Source organism: Chelonia mydas, chromosome 3 (genome assembly GCF_015237465.2).
Source record: "Chelonia mydas isolate rCheMyd1 chromosome 3, rCheMyd1.pri.v2, whole genome shotgun sequence".
NCBI classification, from domain to species: domain Eukaryota; kingdom Metazoa; phylum Chordata; order Testudines; family Cheloniidae; genus Chelonia; species Chelonia mydas.
In genome coordinates this window covers 116,211,639-116,238,399 of record NC_057851.1, presented here as the reverse complement: position 1 = coordinate 116,238,399, position 26,761 = coordinate 116,211,639, and the positions used below count along the sequence as shown (strand labels likewise).

The 26,761-nt window shown below is 41.7% G+C and overlaps 1 protein-coding gene and 1 long non-coding RNA gene across 9 annotated transcripts in view; one reads left to right on the top strand and one right to left on the bottom strand.

Annotated features, from left to right (window-relative positions):
• LOC119565802 overlaps positions 1-25,762 on the top strand; it is an 83,908-nt gene extending 58,146 nt beyond the window's left edge. The window contains exon 3 of the long non-coding RNA XR_006290038.1: positions 25,643-25,762. This is a non-coding gene — a long non-coding RNA (uncharacterized LOC119565802). The remainder of the gene's footprint in view (positions 1-25,642) is intronic.
• TULP4 (TUB like protein 4) overlaps positions 1-26,761 on the bottom strand; it is a 277,954-nt gene that overhangs the window by 18,096 nt on the left and 233,097 nt on the right. For all 8 annotated transcript variants that reach the window (XM_037895067.2, XM_043544271.1, XM_043544270.1 and 5 more), the window contains 5 exons: positions 8,560-8,784; positions 4,984-5,218; positions 4,356-4,500; positions 2,616-2,760; positions 1,071-1,164 (listed from right to left, as the gene is read on the bottom strand). In XM_037895067.2, coding sequence (XP_037750995.1) covers positions 1,071-1,164; positions 2,616-2,760; positions 4,356-4,500; positions 4,984-5,218; positions 8,560-8,784 — 844 coding nt within the window. The remainder of the gene's footprint in view (positions 1-1,070; positions 1,165-2,615; positions 2,761-4,355; positions 4,501-4,983; positions 5,219-8,559; positions 8,785-26,761) is intronic.

The window sequence follows — 26,761 nt, the reverse complement described above, 5'->3', positions numbered from 1 at the left end:
TCTCTTGTGCCGGCAGGAGAGTCAAGCCCTGCATTAAATAGTAGTACTGTAGTTACTTTAAGACTCCAGTTCAGGGTGGCGGGGCTTTAAATAAAGATACTTCTTCAAATAAATTTGAAAGCTAACGGCAATAATATCCACTTTAGGGTTAAATATTCACATTGTTCAGGCTTTCAACAAGAGATTCAATGAAAACTCCAGAGATTAGTGACATCCCATTAAAAAGCTACTCTGTATAAATCTTTAATAAGTAACAAAGATGGGGGCAAACCCAAACAGCCATGGGGAAATTTTGATCTGGATCCAGTTCAGAGCATTGTTGCCTGGTCCCATCTCTACTAAATAAGAATATACAATTAAAAAAGGGAGTTTTCAAAAGAGTTTTTAGAAATTCCTATAACTGCTTCAGTATCTTCACCCACACTCCAATTTTGCCACCCTTAATCATGCTGAATGGGACCTTATTCTGCTCCCACTGACATCAAAGGGACTGCACTTGGAGATAAGGCCTACCCAACATAAGGGTAGGAGAAAGGGCCCTAAGTGTATAAGGCTGCTTTCAGTGAGGGCGACCATTTTGCTGCTGTCTGTCTAAGCAAGAGAGCTGTGTGACCATGCAAATACTTGACTTCCCCCATTAAAAGCTCTGGAAAAGTTGCTGTAAGGTAAGATCTTTTTAAAGTTATTTTGTTATGTATAATAGTTGTTAGATCTGTTGTAAAAAATAATACATATTTTTTTTTAAATTATAGCACTTACCTTACAATAACTTAGAAGCTCCCTGATTTCTGAAGTTTTCTAACTGGAAAGATTATTCTTTCAATCCTAGTTCAAATAACTGAACTGTCAAAATGGTAGGTTCTGGTTTGATTCTTAATGGATCTTTTTTTGACTGAGTTGTTGTTGGATTTAGAGATTTAAATGGCGATTACACTGAAATTTCCCTGGGACCGAGATTAACAGCATTACTGAAGCAGGCTCTTCATCATTTTTAAAGAAAATCGTAGGGAGCATTTGTTATTTGTTAGCAAGAGCTCAACGTTGGAAAAATCAAGAGGGGTCAGTTTTACCTGCACCAAGGTTAGTTGGTAGGAAAGCAGCCAAACCCACAATTTTAAATTTGGTTCCCCAGATATTAGATGTGACCTGAGCAAGGTAGTTGTGCTGCAAAGGGAGAAAAAAAAAAAGGTTTAAAGTTTATTTGGCTCCTACAAAATCAGCAAAAGTAAATATTTGTTTTCAAAAAATAATATAGCACTGCTTTGTAGAAACTCTAATGATGAAATATCTACACGTAACTCCCTTATACATATTACTGTCTGCTCTCTTGTGATCCTTACAAAAATATTCGGCGCACTAAAGCTATTTCAAATAAAAGACAATTTCATCTCATTCTCTTTTATGCAGTGGCCTAATGTCTCTAACCATCCACTAAGTACACCCCTTCATTCAGGACTGTATTTTGCTACTGTCCCATTTTGCTATCTGGCCACCATCACAGTAGCTCACATGAATCAGATATATGGCAACCACACAAACAACTTGGTGGAAGACCTGGCAGCAGGGATAACTGGAGAGCACTGCAACTGGCCAGTAAGATCCTTGCTTCTCCCACACAATAGCATAGTGTATCATTTGTATATCTTTGCAGTAAACAATCACAAGATAGCATATAATTTTCTCATTGGATTTTATGTTTAATAACCACTTAATGAAGAATAAATACAATAGAAAGGAATTATTAACAAGCATTTATACAGCATATTTTTCCAGAGATCCCAAAGCACTGTACCACAGTGAGTACATTATTATATTATCATTTTAACTGATGGGTAAGTGTCATGGCTTCTGGACTTCTGCCCTATTTTCTATTGCTGATATATAAGTGATCCAGAACAATTCACAAGCCAAGTGTTACCATTTGCGTATTTTAAATACAGAAAGTATATAAAGAAATACAAAAAGATCAATTTAGTGCTAGTGAAATGGGTGAGATAGGCAGTCCTGGGGCATGAAGTGTTTCAATTACCCATGGACTGTGCACAGTACAAACAGCAGAAGTGCTAGCCTCCCCAACATGGTGTTCCTACCATCACCTGGCAGAACCAATTGTGGGAGACAGGATGGTTCTGTCCCCTGACCCATTAAACTCCTTTGTCTCTGTAGACTGACAACAAAGCTGGTGACTATAGTGGTATTATGATACCAATACCTAGCCACAAAGAACTGAATAAGGACTAGAAAATAATTCTACATAGGGCATTCGACAGCCAAGAACATAGCAACTGGAATTTAAAAGTCTGTTATATAAGGATTCCTAAGATAAATGGTTGCCTTTTAAAAAGTCAGGGTGAAATCGCAGCCCCAGTGAAATCAATGGAGCGAGCACCCTCATCATTTACCAGCTCTTACTACATAATGCTATCTGAGATTCTACCAAAGTCTCCTATTATAAATACAGAGACATAACTAGAATCTCAGATACCATTGCGTAGTAACTCCATTAAATGACAGATTTTCAGTGGTCACCACTGGATATATATTAAAAACTGCTGTTTCTGGAAAGAGAAGATATATTTAGGTACAGGTCTGGTAATTATGCAGTCATGCAATACCTGAGTGATATCTTCCAATGGAAACTCTCGTCGAGTTAGGCTTGGTGAACCAATAGAAGGTTTCCTTATTGGTAACCTTGGAGATCTTGATATCTCCTGAGCAGCTCGCGACAACTTTGGAGATTTGCGGGCATCTATATTAATTCTTCACGTAAAGCAATAATTAGAGTTATCAGGCACACACAGATGGACATACTTAACATTTCTGGATACACTAAGTACAGTGAAGAAAACTGGCATATTCTCTTTAGGTGATGTAAGCTACAGAAGAAAGTGGTTGGATTACCTAAAGTCTGCTTAGTCTAATGGATAGAATCTTAAATTTTATGGGCCAAATTCAAAGGTAATATGTAAAGAGATATAAATCAGATTCCCTTACTCTAACTTAGACTCAGATTCCCTTAGGTCTGATTAGTGATGCAAAAGGGAGGTTAAGATGATGCAACTTATAAACTCCACATAAAGGCGTAAGAATATGTTATTAGATTGCACTGACTTTAGACAGTGTCCATGAGAACAGAAAGAGGATACTTTGGTTACTGGACACCTGTACCACTAGTTCAAACTAAGGTTTCACAAACTTGGTCAGTATTCCTCTGAGCATAAAAAAAACTACTTACGCCTCCCTCATGTATGTAAACATTGTAAATGAGGTTCCAGAGTGAGAGTCTGAGGGGGTGAAAAGGGCCATCAGTGGAGAAAATAATGAAACAAATGTAACACAATGCATGCAGGTAGACCCTGGATATGCAGGTAGCCTTACTGATATCAACAGGGCTCCAGGATTCTCCCTGTGCACATGGCACTGCAGGACCAGGGCCCAGGTTTACAGAGTCAGGCCCTGTTTAATGGTGAAATGCAAAACAAAAAAGAACAATACAGAATTATGTTATTTGCATGTATGTGTACCTAAGATATCACGTAACACAGAGCTGGAAAAGAAATATTTTCTTTGGGTAGAATGCCCCTTCATTCTGGCTAGTGGGGGCAATGTTTGTAGAGCACCTATCATACTGGGGCTCTTATTCACGACGGGCCCATAGGTGCTACTCCAATACAAATAATAATAATAATGTTAAACTTGATGTAATTTTCTCTACTTTTTTTCTGTCCGTTCTGCTAAGCCTGTATGGACATTATTGCTGAATGAATTATCAACAAGTGGCAGCTGCTTACAAAACACATGATGAAACACTCACAATTTTTCCTCCAGTCACTGGGACAAGGCAATTCAGTCAACAGACCTTTCTACATTTAGCGCTTTCATCACAGATCCAAAATACTTTCTATTAAGCAGATACAGATCCCCCTTCTACTCCCCTTACAGATTCCATCTACATATTGAGTGTGCATCTGGGTGTGTGTTGGGGAGCGAACAGAACAGGCTAAAGAATGAACTCGAGAAGCTACAGACTATTCCTTTGCTATCTTGAACACAGAGTGTGCCTTAGACTATTTTTTCTGATCTGATTAGCTATTTGTGAGAGGCAGACCAAGGCAGTGGAGTTTGCCTATTATTATTATTACAGCTAACCACAGAGAAGTTCTGAGTTCTTCTTTCTCAGAGAAAAATGAGCTCCTGAAAAGCTGTAATTTCCACAGGCAAATTCTTTCTTATGAAAGGCATTAGAACATCCCCCTTTGCCTTAATTTAGGTTGTCATGACAAGATTAAAAAAACAAAACAAAAAAAACCATACCCACAGAAAAGAAGAAGAAAAAATGCCCGAGAAATCATTACCTGGGGAGTTTGGGTGATTTGCTAGCTCGAGTGATTTTGGGAGATTTCTTTGCAGCCCAGTCATCACTCAGTTCGATATCACTGGAGTCTGAGCAGTTGCAGCTGTCAATCACAGTAGAAATCAAGCTGTTTCCATAGATTTCATCTACCAAGACAGGCCCCAAAAAATTTAAGAACTGTTTTAGAAACCTGATCCCAATTACAACTGTCAGTCATCGGGGGAAAAAAAACAGTAGCTAAGATAAAAGTCTAGCAGGGAGTGTTTGCTGCCAAGTATAAACTCAAAATTTCTGATAGCCTGAATTCAGGGGAATAGTGTTCAATTGTATCAGGTGACTCACAGACAGAGACTGAAAAATATTTATTGTTAATTAATGATCCACTCCTCACCAACCAGTGTGCAAGAGGTCACATTTTATAAACCAAAAGCCAACATGAAATGAGTTTGGTGGCTTGATTCTAGCCCACAGTGGAGACATCTTCACATGACAAAAAAGAGCAGTGCAATTGCTTCATGTTATACTAGTTATGTGGACAAAGAGGACTTAAATCTCTGACTTTCAGTCTAAACCCTTTCTCCATACGCATTTTTACAAATATGAACAATCCACTTATAAAAATATGATACCTGCTTTTCCATCGGTTTTAGGGTCCATGATGACAAATTCTGGCCGCAGTTTGCTGATTCGGCGCCCTTTTAGGATAGGCACCAGTCCCCCTAGGTATTCCAAATACAGTGTGTAGCATGGACCGCCAACCTCTGGATCATCTTCTGTCCGCTTCATCGTGCAGTGAAGCCTTTCATTGCCAGTTGTTGGGTAGCTGACAAAATCTCTCATATTGTTGGGGTCTGGGATAGGAGGCTAAATTGAATGGAGGGAAAGAGAAACACGTCATTCTTATTCTCTGGGGTTAGGTAGTTATATAATACTAACCCTACCCAGTGAATATGGCCTGTGATAGCTCAGAATTAGCATAGATTAATGTCTGGGCTATTGAATCACCCACCACCAGGACGCACGTGCCTGCTGATTCGATCGATAATTGTACACAGAATATAAAAGTTAGCTACAGTTTAAGAGGAAGGATTGTCTCGTGATTAAGACGACATTGAACTGGGATCCAGGAAATCTGAGTTCAATTCCCAGCTCTTCCAAGACACTTATGTGACCTTAGGCATGTGATTTAGGCCATTTGCTTAGGAGCTCTGTTAAACTTTGGCCTCAGTCTTTCTGCAGATCAGTTTTCCATTTGTAATATGGGACTAATAATCCTTCCTTTGTCTGGCTTGTATATTTAGGTTGTAAACTCTTTGGGGCAAGGACTGTCTCTGTACTTGTACAGTGCCTTCCACAATGCACTTTTTAGACGTTACAGTAAAACAAATACTGCTAACAACATAGAATCTATACTCCTCAATTTGCTTCAAAATGAATATAAAGAAAAAAACTGAGCAAGACAAAAAATAAGCATCCTTAACTCTGAGAGAAAGGCCGGTACCAGATTAGCAGAGGTCTATTGTACACTACATACCTTCTGAGAGCAAAGAATTACAGGTGTAGTAAGGTTTCAGAGTATAGTAAGCTTCTGCAAAGGTACCAGTTATAATAGAACCCTGCACTGGGATATTTCTGGGATTTCTGTGCACACAAATTACCTAATTAGCAGCACACAAAATTTTTTTTCATAAGCAAGAACCAGCCAAAGCATGATTCACAAAGCATAATTCACACTATGTTATATTATGGGCATGGTTTGCTCTCATTTTAAACAGTGCTAGACTAACTCCACTGTCTACAGTGTAGTTACTCTATATTATTGGTATAAACAGAAGATGAATCTGACCCAATATAATGAAACAGGAACAAGATAAGATGCACCTGAACACATAAAATATACTACCTAAGGCCAGAGTCATGCAAAGACTGATACATGTAAGTAACCCTGCACATGAGTAGCCTCTTAATGCTTACTTTAGTGACTAAAATAAGTTTTTAGTCCATTTTGGGACTATTCACATGCATGTTTGCAGGACTGGGGGCTAAGAGACATCCTAGGGGAAAGAGGAAAGATTCATAGATTGCAAGGCCAGAAGGGACCATTGTGATTTAGTCTGACCACCAGTGTAACAGTCCATAGAACTTCTCCAAAATAATTCCTAGAGCAGCTCTTTTAGAAGAACATCCCGACTTGATTTAAAAATTGCCAGTGATGGAGAATCTACCACGAACCTTGGTAAATTGTTCCAATGGTTAATTACTCTTACTATTAAAAAATTACACCTTATTTCCACTCTGAATTTGTCTACTTCCTGCAACTTGATTGTCTTATACCTTTCTTTGCTAGATCAAAGACAGAATTATTAAATATTTGTTCTCCATGTTGATACTTATAGACTGTAATCAAGTCACCCCATAACCTTTTCTTTGTTACGCTAAATGGATTGAGCACCTTGAATCTGTCACTATAAGCCATATTTTCTAATCCTAAAATATGGTCTGGCAGGTGCAAGTGATCTCAGCAATATAATTTCAGCAGTTCACAAAATACAGAGTTTTTTTAGAGTGGGGTAGATAAAGCCTTTGTAGGGAGTCTGGGGGAATCCATCCCGTTTGTATTAATTTTTGTTTTAAGTACTAGTACACTGCATTTGATGCAATCTGGTACATTCTTTAAAAAAGGGGGGAAAAGTGATCCAAAACAAACTATATTCTCTAAACAGACTGGACACACATCAATAAAAGAAGTACATGACAGAGGCTTAGCATGCCGAAGCCCTGACTTCCAGCTACTAATCAAAGAATACAGTTCTTTTAAACAGGGAAGTATAAAAATGAGCACTTAGCTGCAGGAACTGAAAGGCACAAGAACAAAGCAGCAACTTTAAAGCATCAATCAAGCTGCTGAAGCTAGAAAATTGGAGCACTGAACAGCAGCACTTAAGAGGAGCTTCCAGTTCTATCCGTGGAAGGGGAAGAACTGAAGAATAGGTGTTACCAGCCATTAGAATGGTAAATGATGCAATCACTCAGACCTTTGAGCTGTTCAAGTAGCTGTCATCTACCAGTGGCATGAGACTCACAGAGTGAGACTCTGTTATAGTTAGTGTGAATCTTTTATACCCGTTGGAGAAATCATTGTGAATGTGGGTGAAATTAAATAATTTCACAGTCTGACTCTACTCTGGAAAGTGACTATTTACAAAATGGCACCTCCTTACATAGCAGACCCATTCCCTGTGTAAATCCAGAATCACATCTGTTGAAATTAATGACGAAGACAAGTTTTTACTGTCATTCACTCCCGCTAGCCTCGCGGAGGCAAAACAGATAAGAGCAAACGAGCTAAATAGTATCCCTTCTTGTGTATCGTCAACAGAATTGCTTACCAAGTTTTAATCACAGGGCCATTTGCCTAGTCCCCTTATCTTCTAATTGTGCTCTCAGTTACACTTGTGGTGAGCAGAACTGAGCAGAATACCCAGGTGTGCATAGAGTTGCATAGAGAGGAGACTTACCTCACTACTCTGTGAAATGAGGCCTCCTCACATGCAGCCCAAAATACCCATGTCTACCAAGAGACAAAAAGAAAAGGAGGACTTGTGGCACCTTAGAGACTAACACATTTATTTGAGCATGTGATGAAGTGAGCTGTAACTCACGAAAGCTTATGCTCAAATAAATGTGTTAGTCTCTAAGGTGCCACAAGTCCTCCTTTTCTTTTTGCGGATACAGAGTAACACGGCTGCTACTCTGAAACCTACCAAGAGACAATATACTGAGGATCAAGGCTGCCATTAGAATAAGGTTCTTCTGAGTTTTTCTGAGAGAGAGAGAGAGCTAGTTAACCACAGGCTTTTCCTTTACAGGCCATCCCTGAAGGAGACCTCATAGCCAAAGCATTCTTAGTCTTAATTTCTGATTTTAATATGTGTAAAAGCTTTTGATCCATTAGTAGAAAGAGAAGGAGTACTAGTGGCACCTTAGAGACAGGTGCCACTCGTACTCCTTTTCTTTCTGCGAATACAGACTAACACAGCTGCTACTCTGATCCATTAGTAGTTTCCCTCCTTTTATCATCCTCTTTTCTAACGGAGAAGCACTGGGTGAAATCCTGGCCTCACAGAAGTCAATTAAAGGTTTGCCATGATCTCTTGGGAAGAGTTGGGTAAAGAAGAAAAAGAAAAGGCTGTGATTCCTTTTACCTTGATTGTTGGTGTAAAGGCAGTGGTGAGGTATGAGCAGAGCCGAGGAGGCAGCGTCAGTTTGCTGATATCCTTGTCATCCCGCAGAGAGCCAGCGATGGTTTGCTGGCAGAGGAGCTGCAGGCTGGAGACCCTGTGCTCTACTCTGACAACATAGAGTGCAGGGCCGGAAGCCATGAGCAGGCGCGAGTCCCTGTGGCCCCAGCAAATGGAGATTATGGGACGCTGCGAGAAAGGAAGATTGCACAACTTAACATAAGAGGCATTTTCTCCCAGACACCTGTGCAGCAAGACATATGTTCTGAAGTGCCAGTTTAATCTAGCACCAGCTGCATTAGCAAAGGCCTTCAAAAACCAGCTAAAATAAACATTACTGTGCATTATGTTACTGCTCACAAAGGGGGCTAGTACAGAGTAACACTGAGCATTTATTTTCAGTAACAATACTTAGCATTTACATCGCATTCTTCAGCCATAGTTCGCAAATCTCTTTACACAGGTGGGTAAAGCATTCTTTACCCCATTTCACAGACGAGGAAGGTGAGGCCCCAAGTGGTAAGTCACTCCTTCAGAATCACTCACTACATCAATAGCTGAAACAGGAACAGAACTCGGGTCTTTGGATTCCCAGTCCAGAACCCCGTCTACTCCCAGACGACCTTGTAAGAGTTTTACAAAGATTTAATCAAACTTCACAACACCTGGAGTTACCTGTTAAGTGGTATAACTCACATTTTCATCTTGGAAAACTGAGACACTGAGAAGTTAAGCAACTCAGTTAAGGGCACTCAGTGAATCAGTGGCACAGCTGTGATTAGCACACAGGAGTTCCTGCCTCTGAGTTCCAAACTGAAGTCACTACCCCATGCTGCCTCCCCATGATATATTTCCAGATGAAAATAAAATCTAAAGCACTATCATAAACAAACTGCACCTATTGCCCTTTACTCATCCATTTGTTTGTGGTGCTAAATGTCTAAATTCATATCAATAAAACACAAGAATAAAGAGTTAGAGGAGACGGGATTGAAGTAGGTAAACCCCAAGGTACAGCAAAAACCAGATTGGGCCATCCTTTGCACTTCCACAACACAAGGACATGAAAGGCTCATGTGGGGAAATTTAGAACAAATCAAAGGAACCAGTTTTCAGATAGTGTATCACCTAGCTGTGAAATTAATTCATGTAGCTGGATTAAAAAATAAATAGAGTGTATACTTTTATAACCACCAGCTTTTATAGCTATCTGTACTAAGGATAACCTCGTGCTTCAGGGCGTAAACTGATCCTCATTTGTTAAATTTTCCTACACACCCCTTTGAGCTTTCTCCCACCCTGCTCCTTATGCAATGGAGGGGCTTCCCAGAAACGTCTGCAAAGCCACTACACTCTATCCTCCTTACAAGTCACCTCTGTCCCAATGCCTCCAAAACACTCTAGTCTACGCGACTGCCAGGCAGGTGTGCTGGGACAACTGCTTCCTGTGCTTCTCATAATCAACTCACTTACCTGTGCTCTCGCCGTGTTTGCTGTATCCACCTCTCGTCTCTCCTCTTAGAACTTGTTTACACTGACATTTAGTTGGCAGCAAGCTTGGGGTGTAAATCTGCCCTGTACTAGCCTGCTGTGCGCTAAGCATCAGTATGGATCTGCTGCCGTGGACTAAAAGTTCCCCAGTGCGCTTTGATCTACTCCCATTTCGAAGCACTGTGCACTTAGCACCATGGAGTCTTGATTCCAGACTGGGCCCTGTAGGTGCTCGCACAATACAAATAAACAACAGGGGTGAGAAAGAAATGGGTTTTTTTGGAAATAACGTTGCACAAGAGACTATAGTGAGTGCACTGTAGAGAGTTATTCCTTTCTCTGAAGCACCAGCTCCTGGGCCACTGCTGGGCACAATCCTGGTCTTGATGGACTAGGTTCTGATCCTACAAATGTCTAGATTAGAGGTGTTCTTTAGGTAAAGAATGAACAGCATTTACTGAAAGGTTAGGTATACTTTAAAGTGGTCACGTAAAAATGTCTTCAACTTCTAACCAAAACACACTGAACAAGAACTGAGCATGCAGAAGGCAAGCAGCAACAGAGAATTAGTAATCAGGAACACGAGGTCTCCATCTGAAAGATTTCATAGTGTACAGATAGCTGGGTTAGATCTGCTACGAAGAAAATATTAATCTAGCCCAGAAGAAAGACTTTTTTCCCCTGAGTTATGACTTCAGAATGTTTAAAAAGGAGAAACTGGGGCAAGATGATTTTAGGTGAATGACAGACAGCAAATGCAGCTGCTTCACACCGCCTCAATGCTTAGCATCCAGAGAAAGGGGAGGATGAAGGAACTTTATAAAAGAGAGGATTTTCCCTGCTGTGCCATCTCACCCTGGTTTTAAATTTAAAGGAAAATATTGGTTCTAAGGTGGGAGGATTACAATGAAGTACAACTACACACACACTCCTGCGGAGGTATCAACCTTCAGGCTGACTGCTATGCAAATGGAAAACTGCAACTGGGGAACATTCCAATGTTCATAGCGACCACTAAAGGCACTTTGTAGTGGCCAATGGCACTTGTAGCCCAGGGGGCTAGCTTGCCTTTATTATATTCCCTGCTTTGCATTCTATTCTGCTTTGCATTCTGTTTCCATTGGCCTGTATCCTGTAAGACATTAGCTTCAGCAAGTTAGCATAAGGCTGGAGGCCTATGAATTTTGCATAGATAAACGGCCCAATGAAAAACCCCAAGTATTTGGGGAGCTGAAAATAGAGTTTAAGGGAGTGTTCTGACCACAGGTACATGATTCAACCACAGAAGTGTCCTGGAAACGAAGTGACATATATAACAGGTACATGAGATACATCTAAGGCTAGTCTGCTTGCTTGCTTGTATATCTTTTCTTATAAGTTTCTTATGGGATTGATTATTTGTTTTATTATAATAGGTTTATAGATTGATAGTAGAGTATATTTTGGCTGTATCGCAAGAGACCTACAGGCCACATCCTGTATGTTGAGCTAGGGCAAAGTTAGCATACATATGTTTGGGACCTGTCACCTAGATAGATGATGATCAGCTAAAGCATAAGTTCCATATATGGCTGTGACCTTTAACACAGATAGATAAAGGATGCATTGAAGCAGGTTGGCATAGGGGCTTTCCTAAGTTCATACCCTTTTAAACTTAACAGGTACACCACAACTTGGAAAGAACCAAAATAACCGGTTAGGACAGAAATAATAAATGTGATACCTAACCACAAATGGGCCATGGTAACGCACTGATGTATATAATAATAAGTTGAGATCATTGATATACTAATCTATAGGAAAAAGAAACTCCTACATTAGTAAGGTGAGGAAATACAAAGAAAAGGGGGGAAATCCCCTACTGAATATGCATCAAACATAATGGTGTCAGCGTAACATTATAAAAATGGCATTGCAGGCTAGGGGCAGTAGGAGAAGGAGATGTAGTCCTTGGGAGGTGCCAGAATGATGGCCACTGGTAATGAGGGGGAAGGGGATGGGGATGAGGAAGATAATGGTTAACATGTCAGGTTGTTCTACAGGAGATGGTGTGAGTATATGGATGTGCAGATGGACATTCTGTAGTATCTATTGATCTTACTAAGTTGGGGTGTTTGTGACTGTGCTAAATGTATTAATAAATTATATTTGTAAATATAAAAGAGTTCCTATAGTGTGAGTTGCAACTGTGCACATCGGGGTTCCCAACTACATAATAATTTAAATACTGGGCCTGATCTTGGGACAAGAACCTGTCAACACTCAAAGTGATAACCAGGGATTCTTAAGTAATCAATATAATTAATACATAATCTAAAGATCAGGCAACACAATTAAAAGAACTGAGAAATCCCTGAAGTATCATCAATAACCTATTACACAGCCCAGCATAACCACACACTTGGGAAATTTTGTCTGTTCTACATTATATTTAATTGTAGGTACTTTTTAAAAAGTAGGAAACCCATTGGCAGTAGATTCTACATAGAATCATGAGACTGGAAGGGACCTTGAGAGGTCATCAAGTCCAATCCCCTGCACTCATGGCAGGACTAAGTATTATCTCATGGCAGAACCTAGCCTTGGGCCACTACCGGCAGGAATCTCCCTTGTAGTCCCTTATGCTCATTGGCCAGAACCAACCTCCACCCTGTGCTGACGGCACCTGGGACCTGGCTCCATAGGTCAGGAGTTAGAGTCTTGGTCTTGTAAACCAGGGGGGTTTGGGAACTCAGAACTGGCCAATGCAGCTCATAAAATAGGGAGGACTGGACAGGGAACGGGCAAGGCCAGGGCACATGGGATGTGCTGATTCATGCTGTGGAGCCCTGGAGAGGACAGGGGCAGAAGTGCCCCTATTTTCTCCAAGGGATGAATTCCACTGAGAGTACAGCTTCCCCTGGCAGTACAGATGGTCTAAACTACGCCCTTTTCTACATGCTGGATGAATCAACATGTTACTCCTGGGTGAATTCTGCGTAAAAAAATTAAAAACTCTGCACCAAAAAATTTAAAATTCTGTGCACCATATTTTAAAATTCTGCAAAATTTTGCATATTGTATTTGTCAAAATAACACAATATAATCACTCAAATTTCAATTATTTTGGTAATTTATTTCAAAATACCTGTCAACAAGTATGTCAAGAGTACAAACAATGGGGGGGAAAAAAAGATTCCCCCAGGATTAGAGAGTTAAAGAAAACCCTACAACAACCCAGTTCCAGTTTGGGGGTGCTGGAGGTGGCCGCATGGGGCCCTCCAGAGCCCAAACACCCACACTCCCATTCCCCCACAGCCCAGCCGTGGGGTCCCCCCTGGCCCAGATACCTGCACTCCCTTTCCCCCCAGAGCCCAGCTGCAGGGCACCCCCCAGTCCAGACACCTGCACCCCTCCTCACCCCAGCCATGGGGCACCACCCCATCCCAGATACCTGTATCCCCCTCACCCCACAGCCTTTACTCCCCCCAGCTTCTTTACTGTCCCACTGGGTGATGCAGTGCCGCCCTGCCTTTCCTCACCCTTTGTCAGAGCCGAGTCTCCCAGGCGCTCTCCCATCTCTGGGCAGATGAGGATCAAGTCAGGCAACTGGAGCATGCAGAGCCTCCATCCCCACCGGGTTGGGCGCTCTGCTCACTGCAAGCTGGGCTCTGCAGAGTCCAGCGGACCCGAGGAGCAACTAGCAGCTCTGCAGCACCAATTCTACAGGGGAAACATGAAATTCTGCGCAGAACATTAATTCTTCACAAATTCTGCATTGCACAGTGGCACAGAATTCCTCCAGGAGTAAGATGTGTATATAATACAGAGAGAAGGAATACACAATTGTGTGGTTTAGCACTGGAGTTTTATCAACACGTGGGTAGGATGGACACATCATTCATGACTTTTGAAACCATGGGTGGCACCTCTGGCAGGAAGGTGGTGTGAGTGTGAGCAATACAACGTGGGAAGTTAGGAGGGCATGAGTTCTAGTCATGGTTCTGCCACTGACTCACTGTGTGGCCTGGTGCAGTTCAGTTTCAATTTCCCAAACTTAATTTTGTTGTTTCCTCACTTTTACATGCTTGACTTGACTACATTTTCCAATGTAGATTTTTGTGTATGTGATGTTTATAAATATACAGATATGCATGTGTGCAGTACATACACATACACACTATATATATATATACACACACACACACACACACATATATATATACATACACATACATATTCTATTCAAATCACAGTGCTTACACGCTCCCATTGCTATCCCTCTATCATATAAAATGGCTTAGCACAGTTCCCTCCCACAGATCTTTACATCTTTTTATCTCAACATTTTCTAGGCCATCAGCCAATCTTCATGCTGGCATCGATTTGTCTTTTGCTTATTGATACTGCAGAAATGCTTTGTTGGCATTTTCTTCAGGATAGCACTGCAGTAGGACAATTCTACAGCATTCTTCATATCTAACATCCAGTATCACTTCACATAAGGGGAAGGACTATAGGGATTCAAAGTGAGGTACAGTAAAAAAACAAAACAAAAAAATTCACTATTAGACAGGAAAAAAAACCCAACTGCCAGATGTGGCCTGACCTTTAAATGCATTGATCAGAATAGCATTTCTCAATAGCTGCCCCTCACACATTTCCTCCCTGAACTGTGAAGATGTGGATCGATTACTGCAGCAAGTCAATTATCTACCTGCCACAGTGCTCTATCCGAATTCTGCTGTGTGAAGTAGCTGGCCTGAGATGTCTTTGCTTCTCATAAAACATTCCATTTATTTAGGGCAGTGCCAATAAAAAAGGGGGAAAAATGCTGTTGATAACCATACCACTTTATATACGTTCTGTTACACTTTACAGGGAGTCTGCAAGCAAATCTACCATAGAGTGTTTAACATGAGTGGACCTTTCTTTTATGCTGGGAGCAGGGAAATATAGCCACAAATTCTGGTACTTTCGTTTCCATTTTTATTAGGGCTGTCAAGAGATTAAAAAAATTAATCGCGATTAATTGCACTGTTAAACAATAATAGAATATCATTTATTTAAATATTTTTGGATGTTTTCTACATTTTCAAATATATTGATTTCATTTACAACACAGAATACAAAGTGCACAGTGTTCACTTTATATTTATTTTTAATACAAATATTTGCACTGTAAAAAACAAAAGAAATATTACATTTCAATTCACCTAATACAAGTACTGTAGTGCAATCTCTTTATCATGAAAGTTGAACTTACAATGTCGAATTATGTATTAAAAAAAACTGCATTCAAAAATAAAACAAAGTCCACTCAGTCCTATTTCAGCCAATCACTCAGACAAACAAGTTTGTTTACATTTGCAGGAGATAATGGTGCCCGCTTCTTATTTACAATGTCACCAGAAAGTGAGAACAGGTATTCGCATGGCACTGTTGTAACCAGTGTCACAAGATATTTACAGGCCAGATGTGCTAAAGATTCATATGTCCCTTCATGCTTCAACCACCATTCCAGGGGACATGCATCCATGCTGATGACAGGTTCTGCTTGATAACAATCCAAAATAGAGCGGACCGATGCATGTTCATTTTCATTATCTGAATCAGATGCTACCAGCAGAAGGTTGATTTTTTTTTTTTGGTGGTTCATGTTCTGTAGTTTCCACATCCGAGTGTTGTTCTTTTAAGACTTCTGAAAGCATGCTCCACATCTCATCCCTCTCAGATTTTGGAAAGCACTTCAGATTCTTAAAGCTTAGGTCAAGTGCTGTAGCTATTTTTAGAAATCTCACATTGGTACCACCTTTGTGTTTTGTCAAATCTGCAGACAGTGTTTGTAAACCAAACAACATTGGCTGGGTGGGTCATCATCCGAGACTGTTATAACATGAAATATATGGCAAAATGTGGGTGTATAAGAGGAGGGGACATACAATTTTCCCCCAAGGAGTTCAGTCACAAATTTAATTAACGCACTTTTTTTTTTAACTATCATCATCAGCATGGAAGCATGTCCTCCAGAATGGTGACTGAAGCATGAGGGGGGCATATGAATGTTTAGCATATCTGGCACGTAAATAATACCTTGCAACGCTGGCTACATAAGTGCCATGTGAACGCCTGTTCTCACTTTCAGGTGACATTGTAAATAGGAAGCAGGCAGCAGCATCTCCCGTAAATGTAAACAGTCTTGTTTGTCTTAGCAATTGGCTGAACAAGAAGTAGGACTGAGTGGACTTGTAGGCTCTAAAGTTTTACATTGTTTTGTTTTTGAGTGCAGTTATGTAACAAAAAAATAATCTACATTTGTAAATTACACTTTCATGATAGAGATTGCACTACGGTACTTGTATGAGGTGAATTGAAAAATGCTATTTCTTTCATTTATCATTTTTACAGTGCAAATATTTGTGATCAAAAATAATATAAAGTGAGTACTGTACACTTTGTATTCTCTGTTGTAACAGAAATCAGTATATTTAAAATGTAGAAAAATATCCAAAAATATTTAATAAATTTCCAACTGGTATTCTATTGTTTAACAGTGTGATTAATCGCGATTAATTTTTTTAATCGCAGTTAATTTTTTTGAGTTAATTATGTGAGACTCTAGTATGTCTCCTTGGCTACGTGCATCCCAGCTGGGAATGTCCTTCCTTATATTATAGCAGTGTCCTGAACTGGATACTCCTAATTAAGTTAGATTCCTGTGCTACTTTTTCTTATTTGACTCATTCCTCCCCCTGCCAGGGGACCAGTATAATTAGGCTTGGAAGGATTAGATTTTTGTTGGTAAATGTTGGTCAACATCCATTTCACTGCACATACAAAAACTGATGAAAAAATATTTCCATCAATAACAATCTAAATCTGAAGACAGAAAAAGAAAGAAAAATGCTGCTTGAGAACTTATTAGAGTTTGATTTAAGGATATTTACTTTGTATATTTTGACAGGTGATGTTGACAATTTATGTTGAACAGTTATAAAGCTTTAACTTGGTGAATCAACTTCTACAGTCATTAAATGTCTGACCCTCCCCTCATAATTTCCCACAACTGTGAAAATTGAAATTGACAAAAGTAAAAAAAAAAGCTAAAAAATAAACAGATAGTATCCACTGAAATTATTAAAAAATAAAAATCAAATTCTGCCAAGTCTAAATATAATATACAAACCTTTCATCCCATTCACACAGTTCAGTCAATCTGAATTTAATGAAAGTCATACGCTCCTTATTGATTTCCTGTGTGCTCAGAAATCCTGTGCACTAAGGCCTGCTTGCTGTCTGAACCAATACCTTGCCTACTGGGACTGGAAGCTCCGCTGGTTGTGAAACACAGTATCCATGAAAATTAGATTTGGGGGCAGGAAGTCTCACTCCTGGACACGAACCAATGAGATGGGATTTTGGCATTGATAAGTACGGGAGAATTTCAAATCTTTCAACAACGAGCACCTAGTTATAAAGGAGAATCTGTCTCTGACTAATGAATATGTTTAAGTACAACTGAAAAGAAACTAAACAACATATTTTGCTTGCTAATTCTTTCCTTCACTTAAGAAACGTTGAAGTTTTACAGGCGCACGTTCAACTCCTAGCTCTTCCTTCTTTCTGTCTCTCTCTCTCTTTTTTTTTTTTTTCTTTTAAAGAGAGGAGGGATGGCCCAGTGGTTATGGTACTAGCCTGAGACTTAGAAAACATAGATTCAAGTCCTTGCTCTGCTCCATGCTTCCTGTGTGACAAGTCACATAGCCTCTCTGCCTCAGTTAATTTACCGGTGTGTTGTGAGGATAAATGCATTAATGACTGAGACACACACTGATACCATAGTGATTGGGCCATATAAGATTTTTCAAACTGCAGAACTGACAGTTTGCTGTTTTGTTTCTTAGTTATTTCAGCTCAAAGTTTCCATAATAAAGCATCTTTTCACACCTCAATCCAGCTGAAATACGTCAGTTTTAACTGAATGAGTCTTTTCCAAGACAAGATAATGAACTTGCAGAAAAAGAGATTCAAATTCTAGGACATGAACAACTCTGAAGATTCCTGAACATGTTTGCCAGGTGTGACAGTGACCAGTTTACATGGGTTTTTATGGCCTGCTTTACTTGAACACATCAAGGCCTTTACTGAGATCCTGAAACACATCCCAAATTGCCTTTGTTGCTATTTCTGTAACAAACTCACTCATGTTGAAGCTTTAGTGGCAATCATCCAACAACCCCCAAATAGGATTCAGTTCAGCAGATATAAGCAAAAGGCCACAACAGCACAGAAGCAATGAATCTGAGGACTATAAGTGATGTCAATTAGGACCATGTACGTCAATTAGGATCATTAGCTCGTCAGTTCAGCTGGAGAATATAAAAGGCAGACTCTTCCCGCATTATCTTTTTTATCTGAAGTTAACCTAAAATTCCACCCATCTCCCTGGAGCCCTGAGTTGAATGGATTTTATACCATTACAGGGTATCTGCAGAATCCCTTGATCTTTAATCCACCAATTCAGATGCTGGGACTTTTATGGGACAGAAACAGTATTTAAAAGGCAGAGAGGCCTTGTGCTTATAGTAAAGTGCTAGGAAGCAGGAGAATCTTGCTTTTAAATCCAAGCTGTGCCACTCAAAGTACAGTCATAAGGAAGTCACTTTATTTCTGTATAGCTCAACACAGTTTGTGAATTTGGTGAAAGAAATCCCTGAATACTATATTCTGCTGAATTGAGCTATTTTAAATAAAAACTTACCTTTGTTAAACACCTGTCAACACTTGTTCCTACAGGAAGTTCCACAGTCCATAATGCAAGGTCTGTACACTACAGACAAAACTCTAGTATTCTGAGAAGGTTAGGCCTAGGCCAATTAGGAGTTTGCACATACCCATAATCTGTCTGAAACAGGCAGGAATTAATTCCTCTCTTTTACTACACATCTGGAGGAATCATAATGCTTTTTTTTTACCAGGTGAATTTGATATACGTGTAGGGCTTGCTTGCTTATTACAAAAAGCTGCTACATTATGCCAATTCAGGGGAGCTCAACGTAGGGAGTCACAAACCTCCAATAGGTGTCAGGTTTTGAGCCACACTGCCTTTCCCATATTGCTCAATGTGGTATTGGAGATTGCCCAAGTTTGAGAACCACAGTACTAAATGGTTATACTTTGATTAATGAATTAACCAGAAAAAGAAGAGCCAACTTCTGAGCCTGATCTTGCTCCCATTAAGGTCTGTACGAGTTCTGTCACTGATTTTAACAGAAGCAGCAGCAGCGAACACAGTATTTATAGATGCAACTTATAGCTTTTCAACAGCCAACTAGAAAACTGGAGTAAAAATATTTAGCTTCATTCTTTTCAAAATAATTTCAGTTCCACTCATTTTATACTAGGTCTACCTTCCTGAATTTGTACAGCTCCTGTTCTATTCTAACAATATCAGAATAAAAGATTCTGTAACAATCAACAAAAAATTACACACAAAACTAGAACCTTTTAAACAGAACACCCCACTGAACAAACATTTAAATAACTGATACATTGAGAAAAATGTGATCACACTATAAAACTGCCTGTTTATCAAGGTCAGCTGTAAACCTAATATTGCTAAGTATAGAGTCAGTTATCAAGTGTGCCATGTTGGTTCCACTCTCTCCCTCCACACAGGTACTTCTCTTTGGCCTGATTCTGTTTTACTTACCACAATTTTACACTGGTGTAACTCCATACACTACAGTAGAGTTACTCTCAATCTACACTCATGTAAATGAGATCACAATCAGGATCTCCAGGCCCAAATTCCCGTTGCTATGGTCCTCTTTGTGCCATGTAAGAGAGAATTTTAAGGCCCACAGAAAGGATCAGCACCTAAGCAAATTATCTGCGTCATTAAGCAGAATGAATGATCACAACTTCACAGACTTTTGTAAAAAGTAAAGGAGTACTTGTGGCACCTTAGAGACTAACAAATTTATTAGAGCATAAGCTTTCGTGAGCTACAGCTCACTTCATCAGACGCATACAGTGGAAAATATAGTGGGGAGATTTTATATACACAGAGAACATGAAACAATGGGTGTTACCATACAGACTGTAACAAGAGTGATCAGGAAAGTGAGCTATTACCAGCAGGAGAGCACGGGGGGCAGGACCTTTTGTAGTGATAATCAAGGTGGGCCATTTCCAGCACTTTACAAGAACAGTAGGAGGGGAAATAAACAAGGGGAAATAGTTTTATTTTGTGTAATGACACATCCACTCCCAGTCTTTATTCAAGCCTAAGTTAATTGTATCCAGTTTGCAAATTAATTCCAATTCAGTAGTCTCTCGTTGGAGTCTGTTTTTGAAGTTTTTTTGTTGAAGAATTGCCACTTTTAGGTCTGTAATCGAGTGACCAAAGAGACTGAAGTGTTCTCCAACTGGTTTTTGAATGTTATAATTCTTGACGTCTGATTTGTGTCCATTTATTCTTTTACGTAGAGACTGTCCAGTTTGGCCAACTGTGTCCACATATCTATTCAGGGGACGCCATCATAGGGCCTAATCACATCAGCCACACTATCAGAAGCTCGTTCACCCGCACATCTACCAATGTGATATATGCCATCATGTGCCAGCAATGCCCCTCTGCCATGTAATTTGTTAGTCTCTAAGGTGCCACAAGTACTCCTTTTCTTTTTACGGATACAGACTAACACGGCTGCTACTCTGAAACCAGATTTTTGTAATGTCTGCAGTGAGGCAACTGTGAAGTGATGTGGTAGGAGCCTCCCCTACTGGGAAGCTATGAAGCAGTTGTATCCAGTCAGAGGATGGTTTTTTTTAAGGGCAGGTATAGTAAGCTGATATACTGGGAGTGGCTGGGTCATTACACATATTGAATCTATTTCCCCATGTTAAGTATCCTCACACCTTCTTGTCAACTGTCTAAATGGGCCATCTTGATTATCACTACAGAAGTTTTTTTCTTCTGCTGATAATAGCTCATCTTAATTAATTAGCCTCTTACAGTTTGTATGGCAACTTCCACCTTCTCTGTGTATATATATATATATATATATATATATATATATATATATATATATATCTTCTTACTATATGTTCCATTCAATGCATCCGATGAAGTGGGCTGTAGTCCTCGAAAGCTTATGCTCTAATAAATTTGTTAGTCTCTAAGGTGCCACAAATACTCCTGTTCTTTTTACTGAAGACCCTGCCACACATCCAATGAGTAATTCTGAAGTGACGGAATTGGGTTGCAGCATTCTTGGTAAACAATTTTAGCAAGTCTGTAATGAGAGTCTTGAGTAAGTCCAATTATTATTATCACTGTCTGCTTAATGCAGGAGAAGGAGTTATGATGATTTAACAAATACAAAAGGTTTGTAAATGTTCCTCCGGTAAAGAATGCATGAATAGGGCATTTCACTATTTTTATTCTATGTTAAAATGCAAGAGAAGCATTACTGAAAAACTTATTGATGGTCAGGGATTAAGAGTTGATAACCAGATGTTATGTAGGACACTGTACCAAAGCAGGAGGAGAAGATGGAGACATAAAGCACAGTTTGTTCTCAAGGGAAACTGTGACAATGATCATCATCATTATGAGTAAACCAAAGTGAACAGTTCTGAGGTTCTTAATCCTACTCTGTGGCTAGCTGTGGCTTTACACCAAGTAATGTACGATCTAACTAAACTGAATATAAATTCTACAGCAGTTTTCACTGAGTTATTGTTATAAACTACCCAATAAATTGTCACTTAATCCCCACCAAAACATCCAGGATATACAAACAGCATAAACAATAACAGTTTAATGTATTTTACAGTGAAGACATCAGATAACTGCTTTATCAGACATACGAACCAGGAATACCTCACACTAAATCAATTTTGCACCAGTAACCTGATCTCTGCAACATTCATTGCTGCTAAGCTTTCTTGCCATTAATTAAATCAGGAATTGTGCTGGTATAAAATAAATGCACCATCCCATTCGTACACTGCCTGTTCAAGAGGAAACAGCTTTCATAGCAGGGTTTGAGATGAGACAAACTCTCCTCTTCCCACTCATTCCCTTTCAATTGCCAATGGTCAGTTTTATAAAATCCCATCACAGCATTGACTGCCATTCTCCAGCAGATTTTTGATTTTATTTCTGCTGGTGTTCATAAGACAAATTACTGGGACCGTGGACTCAGTCTGTCCACTACATGTATCTTTGGAGCAGCCATGTAGAATAACAAATGTCATCTACTATCTTTTTGTGCAATACTAAGTTCTAGCTGATTTGGTCAGTAATCCGAATGATCTACAAATTGTAGTACACTGCTGCTTAGATCAGGGATGGGCAACTGGAGAGCAGGGGGCTTCATCCGGCCAACCAGATCATTTCATTTGGTCCGCCACAGTCCCAGCTCAGGACAGAAGGTCTGGCAGCACCAGGGCTAAGAAGGGGGCATGGCAGGGTGGGGCATCGCGGGGGGGAAGGCCGGCCTGCACATATGCATGTATCACATACCCTGTGGCGAGATCCAATGGGCTGGAGCAGAGAGCTAGGTCCAGCACCGTAGGACCAGAGCTACTGCTATAGGGTGAGTGCGGGGCGGGCTCGCTCTCTAACCCTGCCTGCTTGGGGCCTCCCACCACCCAGGGACAAGGCACTCTCCCACCCAAGTTATCCTTCCCCTGGGGGCAGGACCCAACACTCCCCGGCCCACCAAAGGATTTTACTGGATTTTGTGGCCCTCTAGTACCTTTCAAGTTGCCAATCCCTGACTTAGATGGTAATATTATTAGGCCCAGTGTTGAAACCTGTGTACACATACAATCTAAATGGACCAAGGACAGGAGAAACAGACCCGAAGTACCTTGGTTAGGCACCCCCTCCTCTCAATTTCACCAGTGTAAATTATAAATTAGTTTAACTGAAGTCAACAGAATTACACAAGCCAATGTAAGATGAAAATCAGGCCCTAATCTTAGGCCTGGTCTACACTCAGTGTTTGTACAAGTATAATTATTTTGGTTAGGATGTGATTTTTTTTTTTACTGAAAGTTATATACCAGTACTGTCCATAGTGTGGACACAGTTATATCAGTAAAAAGGTATCTTGTACTCATATAGCGTATTCTGCTTCCTATCCGGGAATTATACTGCTATAACCAAAATAGTTATACTAGTGTAAGCACTTTTGGGGCTTGGCTACGCTTGCGAGTTACAGCGCATTAAAGCAGCTCCGGGCGCCCTAACTCACGACCCGTCCACACTGGCAAGGCACGTAGAGCTCCTGGACTCTGCAGCTGGAGCGCTCCTGGTAATCTACCTCCACCAGAAGCATAACGCTTGGTGCGTCTCGGCTGAAATGCCCCAGCGTCAATGTGAACAAGGTGTTGCATTACTGCGCTGTGATTGGCCTCTGGAAATGTCCCATAATCCCCTGAAGTCAAGTGGCCACTCTTCTCATTGTTTTGAACTCGCTGTAGGAATGCAGATATGCCCTTTCAAAGCTCCATTTCTGACAGCTGGCATGCTCATCTGCTCCAGGACAAAGCAAGCCATTACTGTGGAATGCCGTGTGTGAGAGAGAGAGGCGGAGGTGAGGGGGGTCTGCTGCTGTCTGAACTTACAAGACAGCATGCTTACATACACTAAGCCCCTCCAAAACCCACTCTCTCCCCCGACATACACACAACTCACTCCCTGTCACACTCCACCCCACCCTCCCTCATTTGAAAAGCATGTTGCAGCCACTTGCATGCTGGGATAGCTACCACAATGCACTGCTCTCTGTGGCATTGCAAGAGCTGCTAATGTGGCCACGCCAGTGCGCTTGCAGCTATCAGTGTGGACAGATTGCAGCGCTTTCCCTACTGTGCTCTACGAAGGCTGGTTTAACTCATAGCGCTCTACATCTGCAAGTGTAGCCATGCCCTTACACTGAGAAAAATTAATCTCAATTAACTAAGGGCTTGGCTACACTTGCGAGTTAGAGTGCACTAAAGCAGCCCCGGGCTCCCTACCTCATGATGCATCCACACTGGCAAGGCACGTAGAGCGCTCTGATGCCGTGGCTAGAGCATTCCTGGTAATCCACCTCAACGAGTGGAATAACATTTGATGCGCCCCCGCTAGAGCGCCGCAGCGCCAGTGTGGATGCCCTGGTCTGTCAATGCACTCTGATCGGCCTCCAGAAGTGTCCCACAATGTCTGTTCTAGCCACTCTGGTCATCACTTTGAACTCTATTGCCCTGCCCTCAGGTGACCAACCATCAGACCCGCCCTTTAAATTCTCTGGGAATTTTGAAAATCCCCTTCCTGTTTGCTCAGCCAGGTGTGGAGTGCTCTCAGCAAATCCTTCCAGGTGACCATGCCTCCACGTGCCAGGCAATCCCCAGTATGGAGCAACGGTGAGTTGCTGGACCTCATCAGCATTTGGGGGGAGGAAGCTGTCCAGTCCCAACTGCACTCCAGCCGCAGGAATTATGATATCTTTGGGGAGATATCAAGGGACATGATGGAAAGGGGCCATGAGTGGGACGCACTGCAGTGCAGGGTTAAAGTGAAGGAGCTGCGGAATACCTACCACAAAGCCCACAAGGCAAACAGCCGCTCTGGTGCTGCCCCTGCAACCTGCCATTTCTACAAAGAGCTAGACGCAATACTGGGGGGCGACCCCACCTCCACTCCGAGGACCACCATGGACACCTCAGAGGCCAGTTCAACAAGGCAGGAGGAGGAGGAGGAGGAGGAAAGCGGGAGCGAGGGTGCTGAGGAGGAGGGAGACACCCCGGCATCCCTAGATGCATGCAGCCAGGAGCTGTTCTCAAGCCATGAGGAAGGTAGCCAGTCGCAGCGGCCGGTGCTTGGGGAAGGACAAACACCAGAGGAGGTTCCTGGCTTTTATAAGTGGCTTTTATTTTGGGAATGAAGTTATTCAGTGCGGACTCTTGGGGCGAGGAAGGTTAGGGCTGCATGCATGCCTAGATGCGGAATAGGGCGTTGATGCGCTTTCTCACATTGCAGTAATTGGCCTCAGTGATCTCTTCAAAGGTCTTATTCAGAAGTTGGGCAATGTGCTTGTGCAGGTTTCTTGGGAGAGCCACGGTGGTCCTTGTCCCAGTCAGGCTAACATGTCCGTGTCACTGTGCCATGAGGGCAGGGGGGACCATTGCTGCACACAGGCAAGCTGCATATGGGCCAGGGCGGAAGCCGCATTGCAGTAGAAGACCCTCCCTTGCTTCCCAGGTCACCCTCAGCAGCGAGGTATCTTCCAGGATGAACTCCTGTGGAAAATGTGGGGAGAGTGTTCAGTATAGGGGCCCCTTGCAGCTGTTGGCTCTTCCCAAGGCACAGAAACCTAGAGGACAGTGCGGCTGTGAAACTATCAGTCCCAGTGCTTACTCATCATTTTGGAGCTCCCGTGGGTTATGTGCACTCGCTTTAGGATGGGCAAATTATGCTATTGTGTAGACTGTGCTTGCCCTTAAGTACTGGGGAATCATTGCTCCGTCTGGTGTGAACAATGCTGCCTCTGTTAAGTGTTGCATTTTGCCTTTACAGATGCAACCTTGAGATCTCAGCCATCTGTGTTATCACCGACCGAAAAACTTCAATGAATTAGGAAGAGGCCATGTAAAAGCAAAGAAGCCATGCTGCACGAAGTCATGCAGCAGTCTATTATGAGAATCAAAAATTGCAGGAGTGGAGGGAGAGTGAAAGGAGGATCCGCCATCAGAATGTGGAACGCCGGCACAAAAGCGCGGAGCTCTGTCAGCAAAGCATAGAGCGGCTGATAAGCATCATGGAGCGCCAAGCGGACTCGATCCAGGCACTCGTAGCCATGCAGGCAGAGCACTACCGCGCTCACGCCCCCTGCAGCCCTTGTCCCAAAACTCTTTCCCTTGTGCCCCCATGTCACCTCCAACCCACTATCCCCAACATCCGGGTTCTTATCGCCACCAGCTGCCTCCAACACCTGCAGCTTCACCACCCAGCCCTGAAAACTACGACCCTTACCCGCTGCACTCAACCCCCATCACCATGCAGTACAGCCACCCTGAAGTGCAGCACTCATTGCACAGCACTCCAGACAGGAAGGCTGAGTATGATAACAGGACATATGCAAATCTGTGATTGTACCGTTCCCGACCCCGCCCCCTTGCCCTTTCTGTTTCCCAAGCAGTTGTGTTTCTTTTCAATAAATGAATTTTCTTTTCAATAAATGGATTTTTTGGCTTTGAAAAATTCTTTATTATTCCATAAAGTAAAAGATACCTTAGCCCAGGAAAGAAACAGGCACTGAAAGTCAGCATAGCAAACACAGATTCCTACTAACATTGGAACCAAGGCACTTCACTCCTGTGCAGGGCACCAGACATTACTGGTGGCTTTCAGCCTCAGATTGCTCCCTCAAGGCATCACTAATCCTTGCAGCCCCACGCTGGACCCCTCTAATAGCCCTGCTCTCTGGCTGTTCAGATTCAGCCTCCAGGTGTTGAACCTCCAAGTTCCGTGCCTGAGTGAATCGTTCACCCTTCCCTTCACAAATGTTATGGCGGGTACAGCACGCAGATATAACTGCGGGGACGCTGTCATCAGCCAGGTCCAGCTTCCCATACAGAGAGTGCCAGCGGCCCTTTAAACAGCCAAAAGCACACTACACAGTCATTCTGCGCTGGC